Source organism: Magallana gigas, chromosome 7 (genome assembly GCF_963853765.1).
Source record: "Magallana gigas chromosome 7, xbMagGiga1.1, whole genome shotgun sequence".
Lineage (NCBI taxonomy): Eukaryota > Metazoa > Mollusca > Bivalvia > Ostreida > Ostreidae > Magallana > Magallana gigas.
Genome location: NC_088859.1, coordinates 18128827 through 18145855, shown reverse-complemented (window position 1 = coordinate 18145855; position 17029 = coordinate 18128827). Strand labels below are relative to the sequence as shown.

Genomic DNA, 17029 nt, shown 5'->3' with positions numbered 1-17029 from the left:
GTAATAAAAAAAAACAACAGCTTTAAAGTGTAAATAAACGAACGCAAAAATAAAACAAATATGATACAAGCGAGTTTTAATCAGTTTATTCTATTATTTCAGTAAATACTTTGATAAATACATGATTTCAATTAAACTATTTAAATTACAAAACGAAGAGACTTTTTGTAGATTCTAATAAGGTTTCAAATAATACATGTATAAATGTATACATGAAGAGTTTTATCTATACCCAATTAATAATGATTCTACATAATTCGAAGTGCTTTTGAAAGATTAAATATAAAATCACTGAGAGAAATAGGCATTTCCGAATGCTCTGTATATTTCTTAAACTTCAACTTTAAATTTTTAAATTTTTAACTTTTTTTTCAATTTTTTACTTTTAAATTTTCAACTTAAAAAAAAAAATAAAGCTTTGGGTTGGGAACCATAATAACTAATTTTAAGGTAACGAAAAAAGATATAAAAACACAAAGAATGCTGTTTTTGAAATGTTAAATGAATAGTACCTGAAATAAGAAATAGTATTTTTTAACAAAAAAATTAATTTCAGTCTGTATATATGGTCTTAACCAGAGCTTTAACTCCAAAGCATTTAGGAAGTTTACCATCTCTTCTCCATACCATAGCATTCTATCGGTAAACTAATTATTCTAGCTGTTCAAATTTTAGTGAAAACTCCTCTATGTCTTAGATAAATCGCCTAGGTGAGTTCGCCAAACACAATTATGTTGCAATAAATTCTGCGGCATTTAATTTTGGTGGCATTGTTTATACGCATTATTTTAGTGCGACATTGCAGAATTCGACTTTAACAGATTAAAGTGCTCAAGACGTCAAAAACATGTCGAAATGGTGTCACTAAATAAATTTTGTTGTCATAATTAAATTGTTACACATTAAAACAATCATATATGACAATATATTTATGTGGATATATCGCGTTGTAAGGCAACAACGGGAGGCGGTTAAACGTTTCCGTACATAATAGTTAACTGCAAAGCTCTATAAGTGTGAGAGTATATAAACAAAGCTAGTGTTTTGGCGTTATATATATACTAGTTAATATAATTTCTTGAAATGTTATTATATATACGTTTTCATGCAGAATCTACGTTGGAAATATTTCTGTTTAATAATTGATAGTGCAAAAGTTTGGTTTCATAAGGAATAATCAATTAACAGTTTGCAGAAACCAGATAAGTCTTTTACAATCTGAATTACTGAATAAAACAGTCCGTTTCTCATCAGACTCGACGCAGCGCGCGCCCCTATCGTCATAATAATATGGGCTTCTGTCATTTTGTCATTGTCATTGTTTTTCTACGTCATATACTATTGAAAAAGTCGGCGTAGACCAATGTGCATAATACATTCAACTTTTGTCATTTAACCATATTGAACATTTATCAAAATTCATTGATCATTTTTGTTGTGACCGTTGTTTAACCATTGATACCTCAATTCATTGTTCATTGAAGTCTTATTCTATATATTGTATTCTTTACCATTTATTGTAATACTAAAGTAAAGCCATGACAAAACTGCCAACACGTGTTTGTTATTCTATTCTGTTGAAATAATCAGACTTAACTCAATATGAGTTAAGTCCAGTTATTGAGATGAATAGAAAAGTAGCCGATCCAAGAAAGATAACTCTCAATTACTTATTGGTTTCACATGTATAATTTAGAGTTATCGTTCCTAGTTCATCGCGCAATCGTTCATGCGCAACAGTCAGCTTCCTTTTTGGATTTCGCCTTCAAGCGGTAGTCATTCATTCCCTCCCTCCCTCCCCTTTATGAAACATTTATGCATTGTATTATATAGTACTGTGTTGCTGTTGTGTGCTGCTGTTTTTTTTTCTTTTATAATTTCAGGTAATGTTGTGTCGTACTTTTTCCTGTCAAATCCATACTGCGTCATGGCTTTACACAAATCCCAGGGAGTCGCTGTTTTTCCTGCATCAGCCATCCTTTTAGACTCCGGGTCTCCAAGCGTTCGGACTTGCGTGGTAGCCGAATTTTGCATGAAGCCCCGCCGCAGATTCTGTTTATTTCCAGTGTCTCTGGCCAATAATATGGGCTTCTGTCATTTTGTCATTGTCATTGTTTTTCTACGTCATATACTATTGAAAAAGTCGGCGTAGACCATTGTGCATAATACATTCAACTTTTGTCATTTAACCATATTGAACATTTATCAAAATTCATTGATCATTTTTGTTGTGACCGTTGTTTAACCATTGATACCTCAATTCATTGTTCATTGAAGTCTTATTCTATATATTGTATTCTTTGCCATTTATTGTAATACTAGTACTAAAGTAAAGCCATGACAAAAAACTGCCAACACGTGTTTGTTATTCTATTCTGTTGAAATAATGTTTAATTACCCTACAAATCTAGAAACACAATTCACGAATGACGCAAGTACAAATGTCAAACTAGCATCGGACGGATAATGAATCAACAATTTACCGAAATCGATAACTCTTACAAATCACGATTTACTATTGATTATAAACAATGTTCGAGGACTTATTAATTACATAGTAACAATTTAAAACATTTAACGAATAACGAAAACTTACAGTTGCAGATATGTTGAGATTATATGATCGAACAGATTCAAAATCTAATGATTGTCTGACAACAATTTCTCCTTGTGATGTAATTGGAATTTCAAATCTGGTAGAACCATCATTCTAAAAACCAAAATTATTTTTTTTATTCCAAACAAATACCATCACTTGTAGCATGTAATAAAATATAAAATACTCCAAGAATATTTAAGTTTCACATAGTAAAAAAAGTATGAAAAGAATTACAATACTGCCATCTCCGGCAACTATGGCATATTCTATCTCTTTGTTTTGACCAGCATCCAAATCTGTTGCTGATATCCCAGAATACACTGTGGTTCCAACAGGAGTTGACTGTAAGTTTTAAAGTTAGCCTTTAAATGACTGTATACACAAGAGAAACGTTAGCAACAATTCTGAGATAAAAAACTGATTTCCAAGGAGAAAAAATTAATCTGTAACTCTAGTGATTTATATAAGTTCTGAGTAAGAATTAAAGAATGACTGCACTAAAAGTCTTATTTTAGGCCCTTTTACTTCCACGTATATTCCTCGCTTAAATTTACTTCAAGTAATATGCTATAGAGTTAGGTGAATAATAACGCAAAGAACCGATAATCCGATAAAGTTGAGGCCCGGGAGCGAGTCTTTTAAAAATTATATGATACATCGAAAAAATATTTTTGCAACGATAAGTATTTTATTCGCGTTAACGAATGGAATACCGCCATACATTTGATTGATTTTTTTATTTCTTTTTTGGAAATGTTTCTTTTTTTATCTGTCATATGATAAAATTAATGACACATTCCACAATTACAATCATTTTTTTCCTTACTTTCCTAACAACATTAACTAACCTTTTTATATGTAGCATAGTTTACAGCCAGAAAAAAAGAAACACTGACTCGATCATGGCGAATTGAAATAGGTATACACAAATAATAATGCCAAGCAGAAGCGTGCTACCTTACACACCATTTGGCAGAAGGTCTAGTATTCACAAAGTTACCTGGGTTGGTAATCACGTGGTGAATGATTAAAGTTACCAGGTAAAAGTACATGTACACCGTTACAACAAAGAACGCGAACGCAATTTAAGAAAGCGGTTTTTCTCTGTTTAACAATGAATCTATAGCTAGTGATCTCTTTTCGACATAAATTTATATATGATACAATATATAAATATACAACTACCATTTATTTGAGAACAATAAACAAAGATGCGCTGAATATGTATTAGTCCTTAAAAAAATTGGGCGTTCCATTGTCCTACGGGGCTTCAAGAAAAGGCAATGACCCCTACCCATGACGTCGACTTCATACTTCGTAAATATAAACTTTTAATTGATACAATTGCATAAAGATGCATTTAAGACATCGGCAATTCTAACAATTAAAAGAAATATGCCCATTTTTAAAATTTACTAATTTTAAAATGTCCTTAACGATCTCCGATCCTCAGCAATGGTCGATAACTCCAAATTATCCGGAAGTTTAATATTCGTACCATCAATCTACCTTCTATATGGACACTTTTTTAAAGTCATGTAGAGTTATTATTCAATGAGTTCTTTGGCTAAGTGGCCCCATCGAGACCTACATACAGGTAAATTGGTTCGAACCACCGATACACCGTTTTTTTCCTAAAATGATCTCAACTTGTAAATTTATTCCATAATATATATCGTGGCCAAAATTGCAATAACTTCTTTCAATGCATGAATATCAATAAAACATTTTATTTTATTATATTAATATGGTTTGAAGGAGAGATATCATTTTAACGATAAAAAATACTTTGAGACTGAAAATCACAGAAGTGCAGTCATCCTTTGGTGTTCATGCATACATGTAGTCATCGATTTTCTTCATACTTTTCTATTTGATAGACTTTGTCGAGTAAAAATCGACTTGCCACGGTAGCTAAGAGTATAGATGGCAAAATGGCATTTTAAAGATTATTTGGCATTGCATCATGAATAATGGCAACAATCTGGGGTTTTCAAAGTAGAATATTTTGTAAGGAAAATGTTGTTTTTAAAACTAAAGTAAACAATTGTAGAGAAATGCACATTTTCAAAATGTTTTCATGGTAAAAAAAAAAGATTTTTTTTTCATTTAATTTTGGATAAAAAAAATTCCAGGATATTTTTCATCCACTATTAAGACTTCACAATATAGAATCAATAAATGAAAAAATTAGGACTGTTGATATCGCAATAGGATGATAAATAAGGAAAATGCTCATGTTTATTGGCATATTGGGTCTTTTTCCTTTATAAAATGTAAAATTATGATAATTATTGAGGAAAACTAAGTATATCCTTATCTTTTACACAGCTTACATACCATTCAATGTTACTTAAAACAATTGTTGTGTTATAAATATTTTGAAAAAAAAAAAGAATTTCTGTGTGTTATGCTTCATAATTTTTTTATACAGAAAAAACCTGTTGTGTGTATTACGATGCCCTTTGTGGTTTATAGACAGCTTTCTACACAGGCAAACAACAAAACGTGATAAAATCTTAAAATCAAGACTCTAACCTATCAGAATCACCTTTAAAATTTCATTTGCCCCATTTCTTGGTTTTTGTACCATAGCAAGAGATGTCAATTTTCATTTCAAGTATGTATATTGTATGGACATTAATAGCAAAGTAATAACCCGTTTGGACTTATAAAAAGTGGATAATTTTCAGCAGTTTCTATGGTAATATTTGAAAAGTTATGGTTTCTCCTTTGATTTTCTTCCATAATATGAACATTGACAAGATAACCAAGGTTCGTTTACATCTTTAGTAGCCTTTATTAGTGGACAGAACGTTAAAACTGGGTATGTGGCTTCAAATTAAATATGTTTTGAAATTTATTAATCTTTTGCTTCAATTAGCGAGACAATGCTTGATCCTAGCAACCGTTTTTTATTTCTTTTTATTCTTACAACTTGGTTTACTCCTATATGCTTGGCCAAATTTTAATCGTTTGTAAATTAAAATCTATTTACATCAACCCATAAAATTACAAATATATCTTCGAATATTTAGGATATTTCAAGAAAATGTCACTCAGTTTGATCATTTTTAATCTTTGCATAGAAATAATATCAGTAATTACATATATATATCTGACCTCATCAACTGAAGCTGTGTAAGGAGCATTAACAAAGATGGGCGGATTATCGTTGATGTCTTGAATCTCCAGTAACACAAGGAAATATTTCGTTTCTGATGGGTTTTTCTGAAACAAAGGCATAAAATAATTCATAAAATAATGCAGATTTTATTTACAGTTAAAAAAAAATGTGATGTGATAAGAGTTTTTTCAGGATTTCAGATTTAAATCATTTCTTTAATCGAACTTTATAGTCATTCAAAATAATCCGACATTGAAATATTTGGAAGAGAAATAGAAACGAAATTTGAAAATGCTTTTTCAACAAAACGTCTTTGAACTTGATTCTAAAGAAATGTCCTTATTTATGCTATGCTTACTTATGCTTGGTATTTGATAAACGATGTCGTTTTGTTTTAATTCAAAATCTTACAATTGCACAGGAAAACTTTAGGTTATTACAACAGAGAGGTAAACACTTCTACGGTAAGTCTCTTTTTATTTAAACTGTTTTTAATACACTCTTATGAAGTTTGAATGTCTGCTTTCATTTATGCAAAACATAATTGCCATGAAAAGGTACACAGAATAAAATAACAAAGTATATAGTCTATGGTATTAGAAGAGTACTTACACTTTTTTTTAACAGTCTACATTTTAAAATTGTAATTTGTAAGTTAAAATCGATTAACCCATAAAATTACAAATATGTTTTTTAATATTTAGGATATTTTTAGAAAATGTCACACAAATTGTTAATTCTTATAATTTTTGTGTAAGAAAGTAAAACAAGTTTTGACGTATAGGTCACGCAATCTTTTTATTAGTTGTTTCTTGTCTGATAATAGCAACGTCAAGAATATCTTATGGTTAAAAGGTGCTTGATTCAAAACATGGAATGGGGGGGGGGGGGGGGGTTAGAATCATATTCTTTTCTTTAAAAAGAGGAAACATGTCTTGCTCAAAAATATTTTTATTTGATAAAAGGTGATATTTGTGTCATTGATCATATTCACTAGATATTGCATACATTTTGTAAGGTCAATTCTACCCCACACCTTAAAGCTACTGGATGAATTGCAAAACTTTCATGGCTACATGAAACATTAACTTTGTAATGCCGCTAGTTGACAAATGCTTTTGCTGATTTGTATAGATAATCTAACAAATATATTTAAAAACTTTATAATTATATCATTTTTCCCTAAATGTTATCGTTGCTGCAGAGTCACTTTTGAAAATAAATGTAAACAAAAATTTCAATAAATCTAAACATTATATTGTTTGTCTACTTAATTATACATGTATGAAGTTCAACAACATGAAATACGATTCATTTTAATTATCTAGGTATCACAGTGCAACAAAGAAAAAGCTCACTTACTAAAGACACGCATGATATTTCAAATTCAAATGTGTCCAGGTCATCAACTGATGTGAAGGAAGTTCCCTGAGGAAAAGAACACCATGTACTATTAAACATTTCGAATTAGTGTAAACAGAGTTATGTTCGTTCCGTGTAATTTTCGATCATCTACACTTACAACCAGTTTCGCTCCGTATTGCATTCGCCCGGACACAGATTTGTTTAAAGAGATAGAATTTGATACATTTGAATACGCTCAGTCTTAAATTCTCCCGCTATTAACAAGGGCGAAAGAGGCGAAAATAAAAACGGGGCAAATATATCCCTTTGTTTAGAAAACAATTTAGTACCAAGGTGGCAATACACACTTGTGAAAGGACAGTTTTCACAATTAATATACGATGAACCTTAATAATAAAGAGTAATATATTTTCAGTCTGTCCAGTTCAGAAGGTGGCATTAATGCCGAGAAATCAGATGAGTACTATCTTTTGTTTTATATATTTTAAACATTATTGTTACTTAAAAATTACCAATTTGTTTTCATTTTTCTCAATCAAGCTTCGTTAATTAATAATCAACGAAAATTTATTTGAAAAATCCGGAAATCATCTGAATTTTTTGGATTTTACAATCTTGCGGTTGCGCATTACATTCACGCTAACCACGGGAGGTCTTTAGTTTATATTTCCACAATATCACGTTTGCATGGATAAACACAGAAACGATTATACAAATGCGTGTAAATTTTCATTGAAAATTTGTCGTATATTCTGTTCATCAAAGGAAATACAGGAGATAACTCTAACTCAGTGCATTTCATTTGAAAAATCACGAGAGTTCCGAATGTCAGCATGGTCTTTAAATTCGAAGCGAGTAAAAAACGTTGGTGAAAAAGTGTTTAGTTCTTTTTTTTGTTGAAAAATTTTATTGATAAAGACAGTAGGAAAGGATACATAGGATAAAAGTACACATATCTCAGAATATAACAGATTGTCTCTTAAAGTATGAAAATATAAGGTAGGGCTAAATTGCAAATAATATACTATAAATTACACATATAACTTGTTTACAAATGTACCTGTATACTACTTGAAAACGGAAATAAGTCAGTGAAAATAAGATGAAAGAGAGAAATTCTTGAGAAAAAACGGTGTGTGTGTGGGGGGGGGGGGGGGAGGGGGTGTAGTACTTTATATTAGCTATTGAATCTGATAAATATACCTAGTATGTCATACTTATAAGTCACATATTTTTGCCAGTGCCTTTCAAACTCTGAGAATCTACAGTTTTTAAGCAAAATATATATTTCTTTACAGATATTCTGATTTTCATTATATTTTCAAGTGCACTGAAATTCAGTTTTGAAACTTCTTTATATCTACTTACAAATATGTATTGTTTTATCATTAGAATTAAAAGATTATGTACTTTATACGAATTTCTCTTTTTATATTTTCCAAATAAAATTGAGTATTTGTCAAATATTACTTGCATTTCAAATTTCCTTAACAACCACTCCTCACATAGTTCCCAAAGTTCTTTTACACAATAGCAATCTACAAATAAGTGTTCAATAGTTTCATTAACTCTTTTACGAAAGGAGCAGACAGGGGATTCTTTAACCTTAATCTTGTGAAGAAAATCATTTGTTGGTATTATTCTATGTAAAATTTGAAATTGTAGCCATTGGGGTTTTGACTCTTTAGTAACTTTAAATGGAAGTTCAAATATTTTGTTCCAGTCTTTGTTTTTAAAAATAAAGCCCCTTTTTAGCCATTTACGCACAGATGTTATTGGCTCTCTTTTCTCCTTAATAAGTTCGTTAAACATGTCTATGCAACCTTTTTTATTGGTGAAGAAAATATTTATGTGACTGGGTATACTTGGGCCAGACTTGTATTTGATTTCGTTGATATTGTCTTTATTTAATCTTTCACATATTGCTCTCTTTAGGCTTGCATATTCAATAAAATTTGTTCTTATATTTTGATTTTCTATTGTTTCTAAACGCCCTCATTATCAAAAGGATCTTGTATATGTATAAAACCAGACTTATAATAGTGTTTTAGAAAAAAAGAAGTTATTAACTTTTATTTTTGGGTTGAGCCAGTTGTTTTCAAATGGAGCATTCCTAATTTCTTGTCTTGTTGCTTTTACAATTAAAATCCAGCTTTTGAAAACGTCTTTCCAAAAAATATTTTTTGTATTTTTACATAAATAAGATGTAAAGTCCATACCTTTAACCCATAGGTTTTTAATTTTTGTTTGTAATTCTGCCTCTAAAAGATTTACCCATTTTGTGTCTGAGAAAATCATTCTTCTAATCCAACTAGGTTTTAGAGCTGAGCTAAAATCTGTAAAATCAATCATTTTTAAACCACCATATCCATATTCCTGTATAATAGTGTTTCATTTTACTTTGTGAATATTGCTTCCCCATAAAAATTGGTAAATTTCCTTATTTAAAGTTTTTATAAAATCAGGGTTTGGGTTAGGTAAAGAGAGCACCAGATGGTTTAAATTTAGCAGAATCGATGTTTTTATTACTGAGATTTTACCAACTGGGGTGAGTTTTCTTAATTTCCATTGGTTTAAAATCCTTTTAATTTCTGAAAGTTTAGGCTCATAGTTAAGGCTAGACATCTCATCTAGAGTTACAGAAAATTTAATTCCTAATAAATCAAAGGTTGAGTTATTCCAATTTAGTTTCCATCTTGTGTGGTGAAATACATATCTTGAAAATTTCTTACTCCCAATTCAAACCAATTTAGTTTTTTTGTGTAATTATTTTTAAGTCCTGATAGATCTGCGAATAAGAAACACCTAATTCACAATTGTTATTTTAAAAAAATAGCTTCACCCCTGGAGTTTGACTTAAAAGAACTAAAAAAAGGCTTTGTAACCCCATTGTGACTTAATCATATTTTCTTCTTTTTCTGTAAAATGGGTATCCTGTAAAAAGTGTTTAATTCTTCATAATATGAATCAAGGTTTTATATGAAAGGTATTTACAACCTCAAAATGGTTTGTTATGAATAGATTAACTGCTATTTTCAATGCAGGTTCAAATATTTTTTTGCTACATACGGGTATATTGGAGGCATTTTAACTGTTGTGAAGGCCTGTCCCGACACACAGTTAAATTATTCTAACAAAGCAGAATGTACTGAAATTAATAGCATTATTGTAGGCTGAAAGTTTCGTTATGTAAATGTGAACAATACGGTGGTCCATATATCTATTTTGTAAATGACCGATGTCATATGTAATGTCAACCCGTGTACGCACGGGTGAAAGTCTAGTAAGTACTTAAATGAATAAACGTCATCTTTCCTTGCTGAAGCGGGAATGCAAGCAAATCAATTATAGTTTTTTTTCTTGATAAAATATTTTTTTTGGAATGCTTGAATTAGTTGCAAATTAAATTATGTCATATCCATGTAGATTGCATTTAATTTTACATGAAATATGAGACCAACATGATTGTCTATGACAATTGAGCAATGTAGAAGCTCTTTAAGAACACTTTCATGTAATAAGGAAGTATTATACTTTAGCTTTTCAAATGAGTACACTTTACTTGCACACAAAGAAAGACTGAGAGGGATCTTGGGACACTTTACTTTGATTGCAAGCTGAGTGAAACAAGTTGTACATGTAATAAAAATTATTCAGTTTTGTACATGTACATATTAATGTTCTGTTTATTTGTATGAAGTAATTTTTTTATTACGATTGGGTCGTTGTATTTGTGTGGCGGATGATTTTTAGAATGAGGTACATAAATGACCGGTTTTGGTGTAGTGCGGTCCGGTAACGACACCATCCGAGTCCCACGTTTTGCTGGTCCTAAATATTCTATATATGTATTGATTTATTTAAATGTAAACCTTTTCATATTAACACTAACCAGTTGGTAATGTAGTTAATATGGTTCTAAAACTTTCAGTTTGAATTTAGTGTTTTATTATGCTTATATTATAAAGAAACCCTGTAGTCATTTGTGATATTTATGAAATGTAGTGTTTCAGTATCAGATATTTTTGTAAATAAAGTGATCATTACTTATCATTTCTGAATGACAGTGGAGTAAAAGAGGAAGTGAGTATATACTTATCTTATCTTACATATTTTATTATCAGTTTATTTATTTTCTTGATAATATTGTTTGTTTTTTTTACAGAGCATTATTTTTCATTTTAGTCATACAAAATCCAAAAAGAATTCACATCACACGGATTTGCTTAAAGTTGACCCATTTACCGCTCCAGTCTTTTTCAAAGGCTGTGTTTTTATTACATTTTCACTTCCTTATATGATGCTATACTGAGAATAGCGAAAACATTCAATTCTGTGTGAACTTTTTCAGGACGTCACAATGATAACCAAAAACGCTTATCGCTTGACGATTGCATTATTGTAAACATTAAAAACACGGTTATTTTTATAATTCTGAACGGTTTGTCTTTTTCAAACGTAAGTATGAGTAATATTCGGGCTAAACAGGATTGATCAAGTGACCAACCAAGTTCATATCTCGGTGAAGTTTCTAAATTGCTTTTTATTTCTTAGATATTCAAGATCTTGGTGATCTATTTTTACTGTGTATCAGATTTCTTAATTTAACCCTTTTAAGTCAAGAACATTAAATTTTACTGGGTGTATATGAAAACTTGCTGTTTAAAAGATAAATTAACTTCTGTTAACTTTCAAAAGCAAGGGCATCTTGCTTCTAAGAATTCACTAATGTTTTTCATATCTGCAAGTCTTGATCTTTGGCGTTTGACGTAAAACATTTTTAATTTTGGCTTTGAATAAGGAGTATGCTTTTTAAAATTTCATTTATGGGAAGGTGTGTAAAAAGAAACGTGGCAATATACATTGTAAATTGGTTGGCAGTGTAAACCGTTGCCATCACAACGAGATTACTTTATGGGGCAAAGTCACAACTTAAGCCAAATTTGTTGTGAAGTATCAAGGATTAAAAAAAAAACTTTTTTAAAAGTATTCTCAATTTTTCAGGTTTTCAAACAGTTTGACATTGTAGGAAAAAAAGTAGACAATTTTGAATTTTTGTTGTATATATAATTTCTATAAAGCCAGAGTTGTTGTTACATGTAAAGTTTAACATCCCATTTAAGGTTTTACAGTACCGTTATTCATTTAGTTTATACTGAATAAGAAAGAATGCGATGCTGAATACAAGAAATACGGTACAGACTATTAACTGAAATTTCTATCCTGAGAATGCTTTCAGGCAAGCTTAAGTTTTTCTGGTCAAATTGTTTTTTTAGAAGATTTTTAGATAAAATACCAAAATTTCAATTACTTTTTATCTGTCATTTGCATTTCACTTAAACCTGAATCACCTTCTTCCAATTGTGTTTGTACTAAGTAGTTCAATGGTTCTGGAGAAGAGGCAAAAATAGTTTACTGACGGAAGAAGAAACAGATGGGCAAACAAACACCAAACAAAAAGTGATCAGAATAGATTACTTTCGATTTCAGATCAGGTGAGCTTAAAACTAACCGTTTTAAACATAAATGTTCTATACAATTTAATTTTGTTTGCAAAGCACCATTTGATTAACGAAAGGAATTTATCTACTAATATAATGCATTACATAACTCGTCTGTCTCACGGTACGATGCGCATGCAAATCGCATTTATCGACTTGACGTTTTATTTAAAGTTTGAAATTATGTATGGTTTGAGCCTAAAATGGCTCCCTTAAAAACGTCGTCATTTCACTTTAATTCTTTGTTTTATTTGTACAGATATACATTTGAATTTTTTTTTCATAATTTTCATTTTGTTTTAAGAGTCCATAATTTAAAAACATGACATCATAAAGTCTACCTTTTCCCGCCAAAATCGCATTTTTGGCATAACACAGCAGGTTTTCAAACAGTTTTTTTAAGAACACATTGAGCAATTTTTTAACAAACAAAATATTTTCACCAAAGATGTATCTCTCCAGTACTTGTAAGTGACAAAAAGCTTGTTCTTGTTCGAAGAGTCGCTCTATATTTCCCATTCAAAAAAAGATAAGTATAATGTCAATTTTTGACTGATTTTGATTGAATTATAAAAATATTGTCAGTTCTGACGTCATATACTGCCAATGAGTGCATATAAATCAAATAAAAGGTGAAAAACATACTGTATGTTAACTCTTCTAAAAAAAAAAACACAACAAATTAATGTACCTGAAAAACTATAAAAAAAAATTGCGAATTATGGGGACCAAATTTGACTAATATCATATAAAGTTCTTTGAATTAACATCATTTTTCAATATCCAATTTTTAAAACTATAAAAAAAAATGGCGAATTATGGGGGCCAAATTTGACTAATATCATATATAGTTCTTTGACTTTAAGTTAAGTTAACATCATTTTTCAATATCCAATTTTTAAAACTTGATTTTGAAAAAATTTAATATTAAATCTTACGTCTCTGTCGATTTCTTTCTTTAATCGGATAAATGACCGCTTTCCAAACGGTGAATTAGAGACATTCAACATTACCAATTCAACCAACTCATTCAAAATCACTGAACTTGGCGTGGCCTGTGTTCGGGCGATAGTTAGATTAACTCCCGAGATAACATCAGTTCCTCCATTGATTCCTTCGATTGTAGTGTCTGTCTTGTAGAGAGGGGAATTTGGGTCAAATTCTGATCCTGTGGATTCATACACTAAGGCAGTTACATTCGGGTCTCTTACGCCATTACTTCTGGTACATGCTAAAATATACATGATATCAGCCATTACTGTAAAATATTCACAGCACAAAATTAAACTAAACGATATCAAGTGGCCAAAATGCTTTGACGTCACTTGAATACCATAGCCGAATAGCAATATGTTACTCGAGGAACTCAAATGACCTAAAAAAATACATTCTCATTTTTTGCCATAATTATGTCTCAGCATCCCTCCCCCGTCCTTCTTATGAATATCATATTCATGCATTCAGTTTATCTCCCTCTACTTCCGAAGCACATATGGATATTCTCTAAAATAAAATATATCTCAGTTTATTGCTATATTGGTACCGCCTTAGAATATTCCGCCTATTCAAGGGTCGAGCAATTTCGTTGTCGACGGTTTCATTGATTTCATTAGCATGCATACTATTACATGGATATATTTGTATAGAGAAGAATTCTTTCCAAGATTTAATTCAAGTTGACTGTATGGCCATATTAGCCAACCTAGCTGCATCCCTGATCTTGAATTTCGCAATTTTTAAAAATGCTGGTAGTGGGTTTTATAAACATCAACAAATGCTTTTCTCACATACACAGGAAGTAAAAAAAGATTTTCTTAGATTTATCACGTGCTAACTGTATGGCCCCCAATTGAGTTTTTTTCTTCCAGATATTCACCCAAAAACAATAACAATTGGCCTATCTGACTCATGTGACCTTAAACTTGATTGTCCTTACGCTCTTGAGATTTCACGATGTGTTTTGTCAGCACCACAAGTATAAAAAGCACCATCAAATAGTTTTGGCTCTGCATCCTTATTATCGAGAAACTGAAAGAAAAAGAAATGTAGTAAAACATGTAGTACTTTCTTGTTGCTACAATTTCGCAATAGAGAAAACATGCAAACATAATAAATATGAATGAATTTCCTGTATTTCCACTCCTAGTTAGTGGTGTTATGCATTATGTACACAAGAAGATGTTCTGTCTATGATTTACTAATGTATTCATTAAACTAAAGATAAAAGCCCTCTTTTCCCCGCACCTCCTTACACTAATGTGACGCGTTCGTCTTTTACCCTGAGTTAACATTTGTTAAATTGCAAATTGTATCTGTAAGTATACAACTACATGTATCTTATATTAAGGATTGTAAACCGACAAGCAAGTCTGTTCGTATGTTTTATTATTTGAAATACCAGTACAATATTGTTTTAATTTAATAAATCATTATTTATTTAATATGGCCTGAATTTTGAAAACTAGATGCGAGCTTGGATACTAAAATACTGTTTAGTTTTAATGTTACTCATGTGGTTCACGTTGAGTAGAGACAGAAAGCAGGGCCGGAAGTGTTCAATTTTAAGCAAGCGAATTTATGACAATATATCAGAATATTGGTAAAGTGGGAAAGGCATTCTGATAAACGGCTACATTCACTCACTATTTCAACGGTGGTTGCAAAGTACATCCCCCTTTTTTTTTTAAATAGTGGTTTTATTTCAATATGGGTTTCAACAACGCACTCTTAAACTCACCGATTTTTTTTGGAGATTGCAAAATTTATGAAATGTCTCCAAAACTATTTTAATATAATCAAGATAAAAGACGGAAGAGAAATTATAAATCAAACACAAATACATGTACATCATTAGTTAATATACGAAACATTAATTCAAACTGCAATTGATATAACCTGACACTTTTGAAGAAAAAAACCCAACTCTCTATGTAAAAAAATTAAATATTATTACGTCTATATAAAATATTGTATGCTTATTCAATTAAGAAAATTGCTATTTATTTTGGTGGAAGATTGTTAAATGGTTAATATAACAGCCAGAGGAACAAATATAGGATAAATGAAGCCCATTATCTGTAGTTCCCTGGTTGTTGTCATTAATGCTTAAAACAAAAAAAAATCAAAAGTGCTGGGCTGGGTTTCACAAAAGTATCATAAGATTTGTCATAAGACATATCTCAAGATTGTCATAAGATCTGACTTATGACAATCATAAAATCTATAATGTGAGTTTCACAAAACAATCTTAAGTGTGCTGTAGATACCTAATTAAACGCGAGGAAATAATTTCCGCGTAAAAACACGAGAAGCGACCCTCGCGAATTTAAAATCTAGCTGTTATTTTTCAGACAGTTTTAAACTATATGAAATTATAACGAAAAATTGGCGAACGCGATTTTATATTCTCGCGATTTGATACAAAACTGTGGAATCGCGGAATATAGTACTCGCGTTAAATAAGGAATTTACAGGTGTTATAAATCATAAGATATGTTTATACATGTATATACTTTTTAAAAATCAACAACTTTTAATGCGATACGTTAAAAAAATGCACTCATGCTGGGATTATTTTCATTTCATTATTTATCTATTATTTATTTTGATTTTTAAAACATATTCACCTTATAAAAACAATTTTCATATGTTTTACCTTTTAAAAATATACTTAGTTGCATTTAATTCTGTATTCATAATTTTTTTTTTTCGGAAGTAAGGGAATTGTTGTCTTGCTGTACTAGTATACAATGTACGCACATGGAATACAATTTGGAAAAAAAAATACATATTAAAATATAGAATTTTAACAGAAAATAAGAGATATAAAATATATTGTAATCATATCATTACACATTATGTGATCCACCACTACATTTGTGTCTATGCAAGAAAGAAAACAAAGCATGATGTTTGAATGCACTCAGTTGTGACCAGTAAACGGGTAGGAAATTGAAAGTCCGTGCGGTCATAAAAACGAAATTAAGTAAGCTCGAGGATGGCAAAAAGGTGTCCCAATTTTTCGGCTGCAGAAATATCTGTTTTAACAGATGAAGTTAAAAGTAAGAAAGACCTTTTTTTTTCAAAACAAATCTTTACTGTCTCAAATGCTTTAAAGCGAGATGCATGTAAAGAAGTGGCATTAAAAGTGAATGCAGTAATCACAACAGGGTACGTCAGGACGGGGGAAGAAATGAAGAAGAAGTGGATTTGCTTTAGCAGTGAAAATAGGAAAAAGCTAGTCTTGAATAGGAGAGAGCAGAGAAAGACGGGAGGGGTGTTTTCATTAGAATATACACTACGACCCATAGACGAGAAGATAGTGGGAATTCTCGGAGAAACTTCCATATCCGGTGTTGAAGGTGGCATTGATGTCCTAGACTCTTCTACGACCACGGATGCATTATAAGCATCTCCAAAAAAACATGACACATGCCT

The 17029-nt window shown here is 30.7% G+C and overlaps 1 protein-coding gene across 1 annotated transcript in view; it reads right to left on the bottom strand.

Annotated features, from left to right (window-relative positions):
* LOC105347723 (protocadherin Fat 4) overlaps positions 1-14619 on the bottom strand; it is a 49162-nt gene extending 34543 nt beyond the window's left edge. The window contains exons 1-6 of the mRNA XM_066065137.1: positions 14529-14619; positions 13531-13823; positions 7089-7154; positions 5723-5830; positions 2834-2941; positions 2597-2710 (exon numbers count right to left, since the gene is read on the bottom strand). Of these exons, the coding sequence (XP_065921209.1) occupies positions 2597-2710; positions 2834-2941; positions 5723-5830; positions 7089-7154; positions 13531-13823; positions 14529-14604 (765 nt within the window). The 5' untranslated portion in view covers positions 14605-14619. The remainder of the gene's footprint in view (positions 1-2596; positions 2711-2833; positions 2942-5722; positions 5831-7088; positions 7155-13530; positions 13824-14528) is intronic.
* Between the last annotated feature and the right edge of the window lie 2410 nt (positions 14620-17029).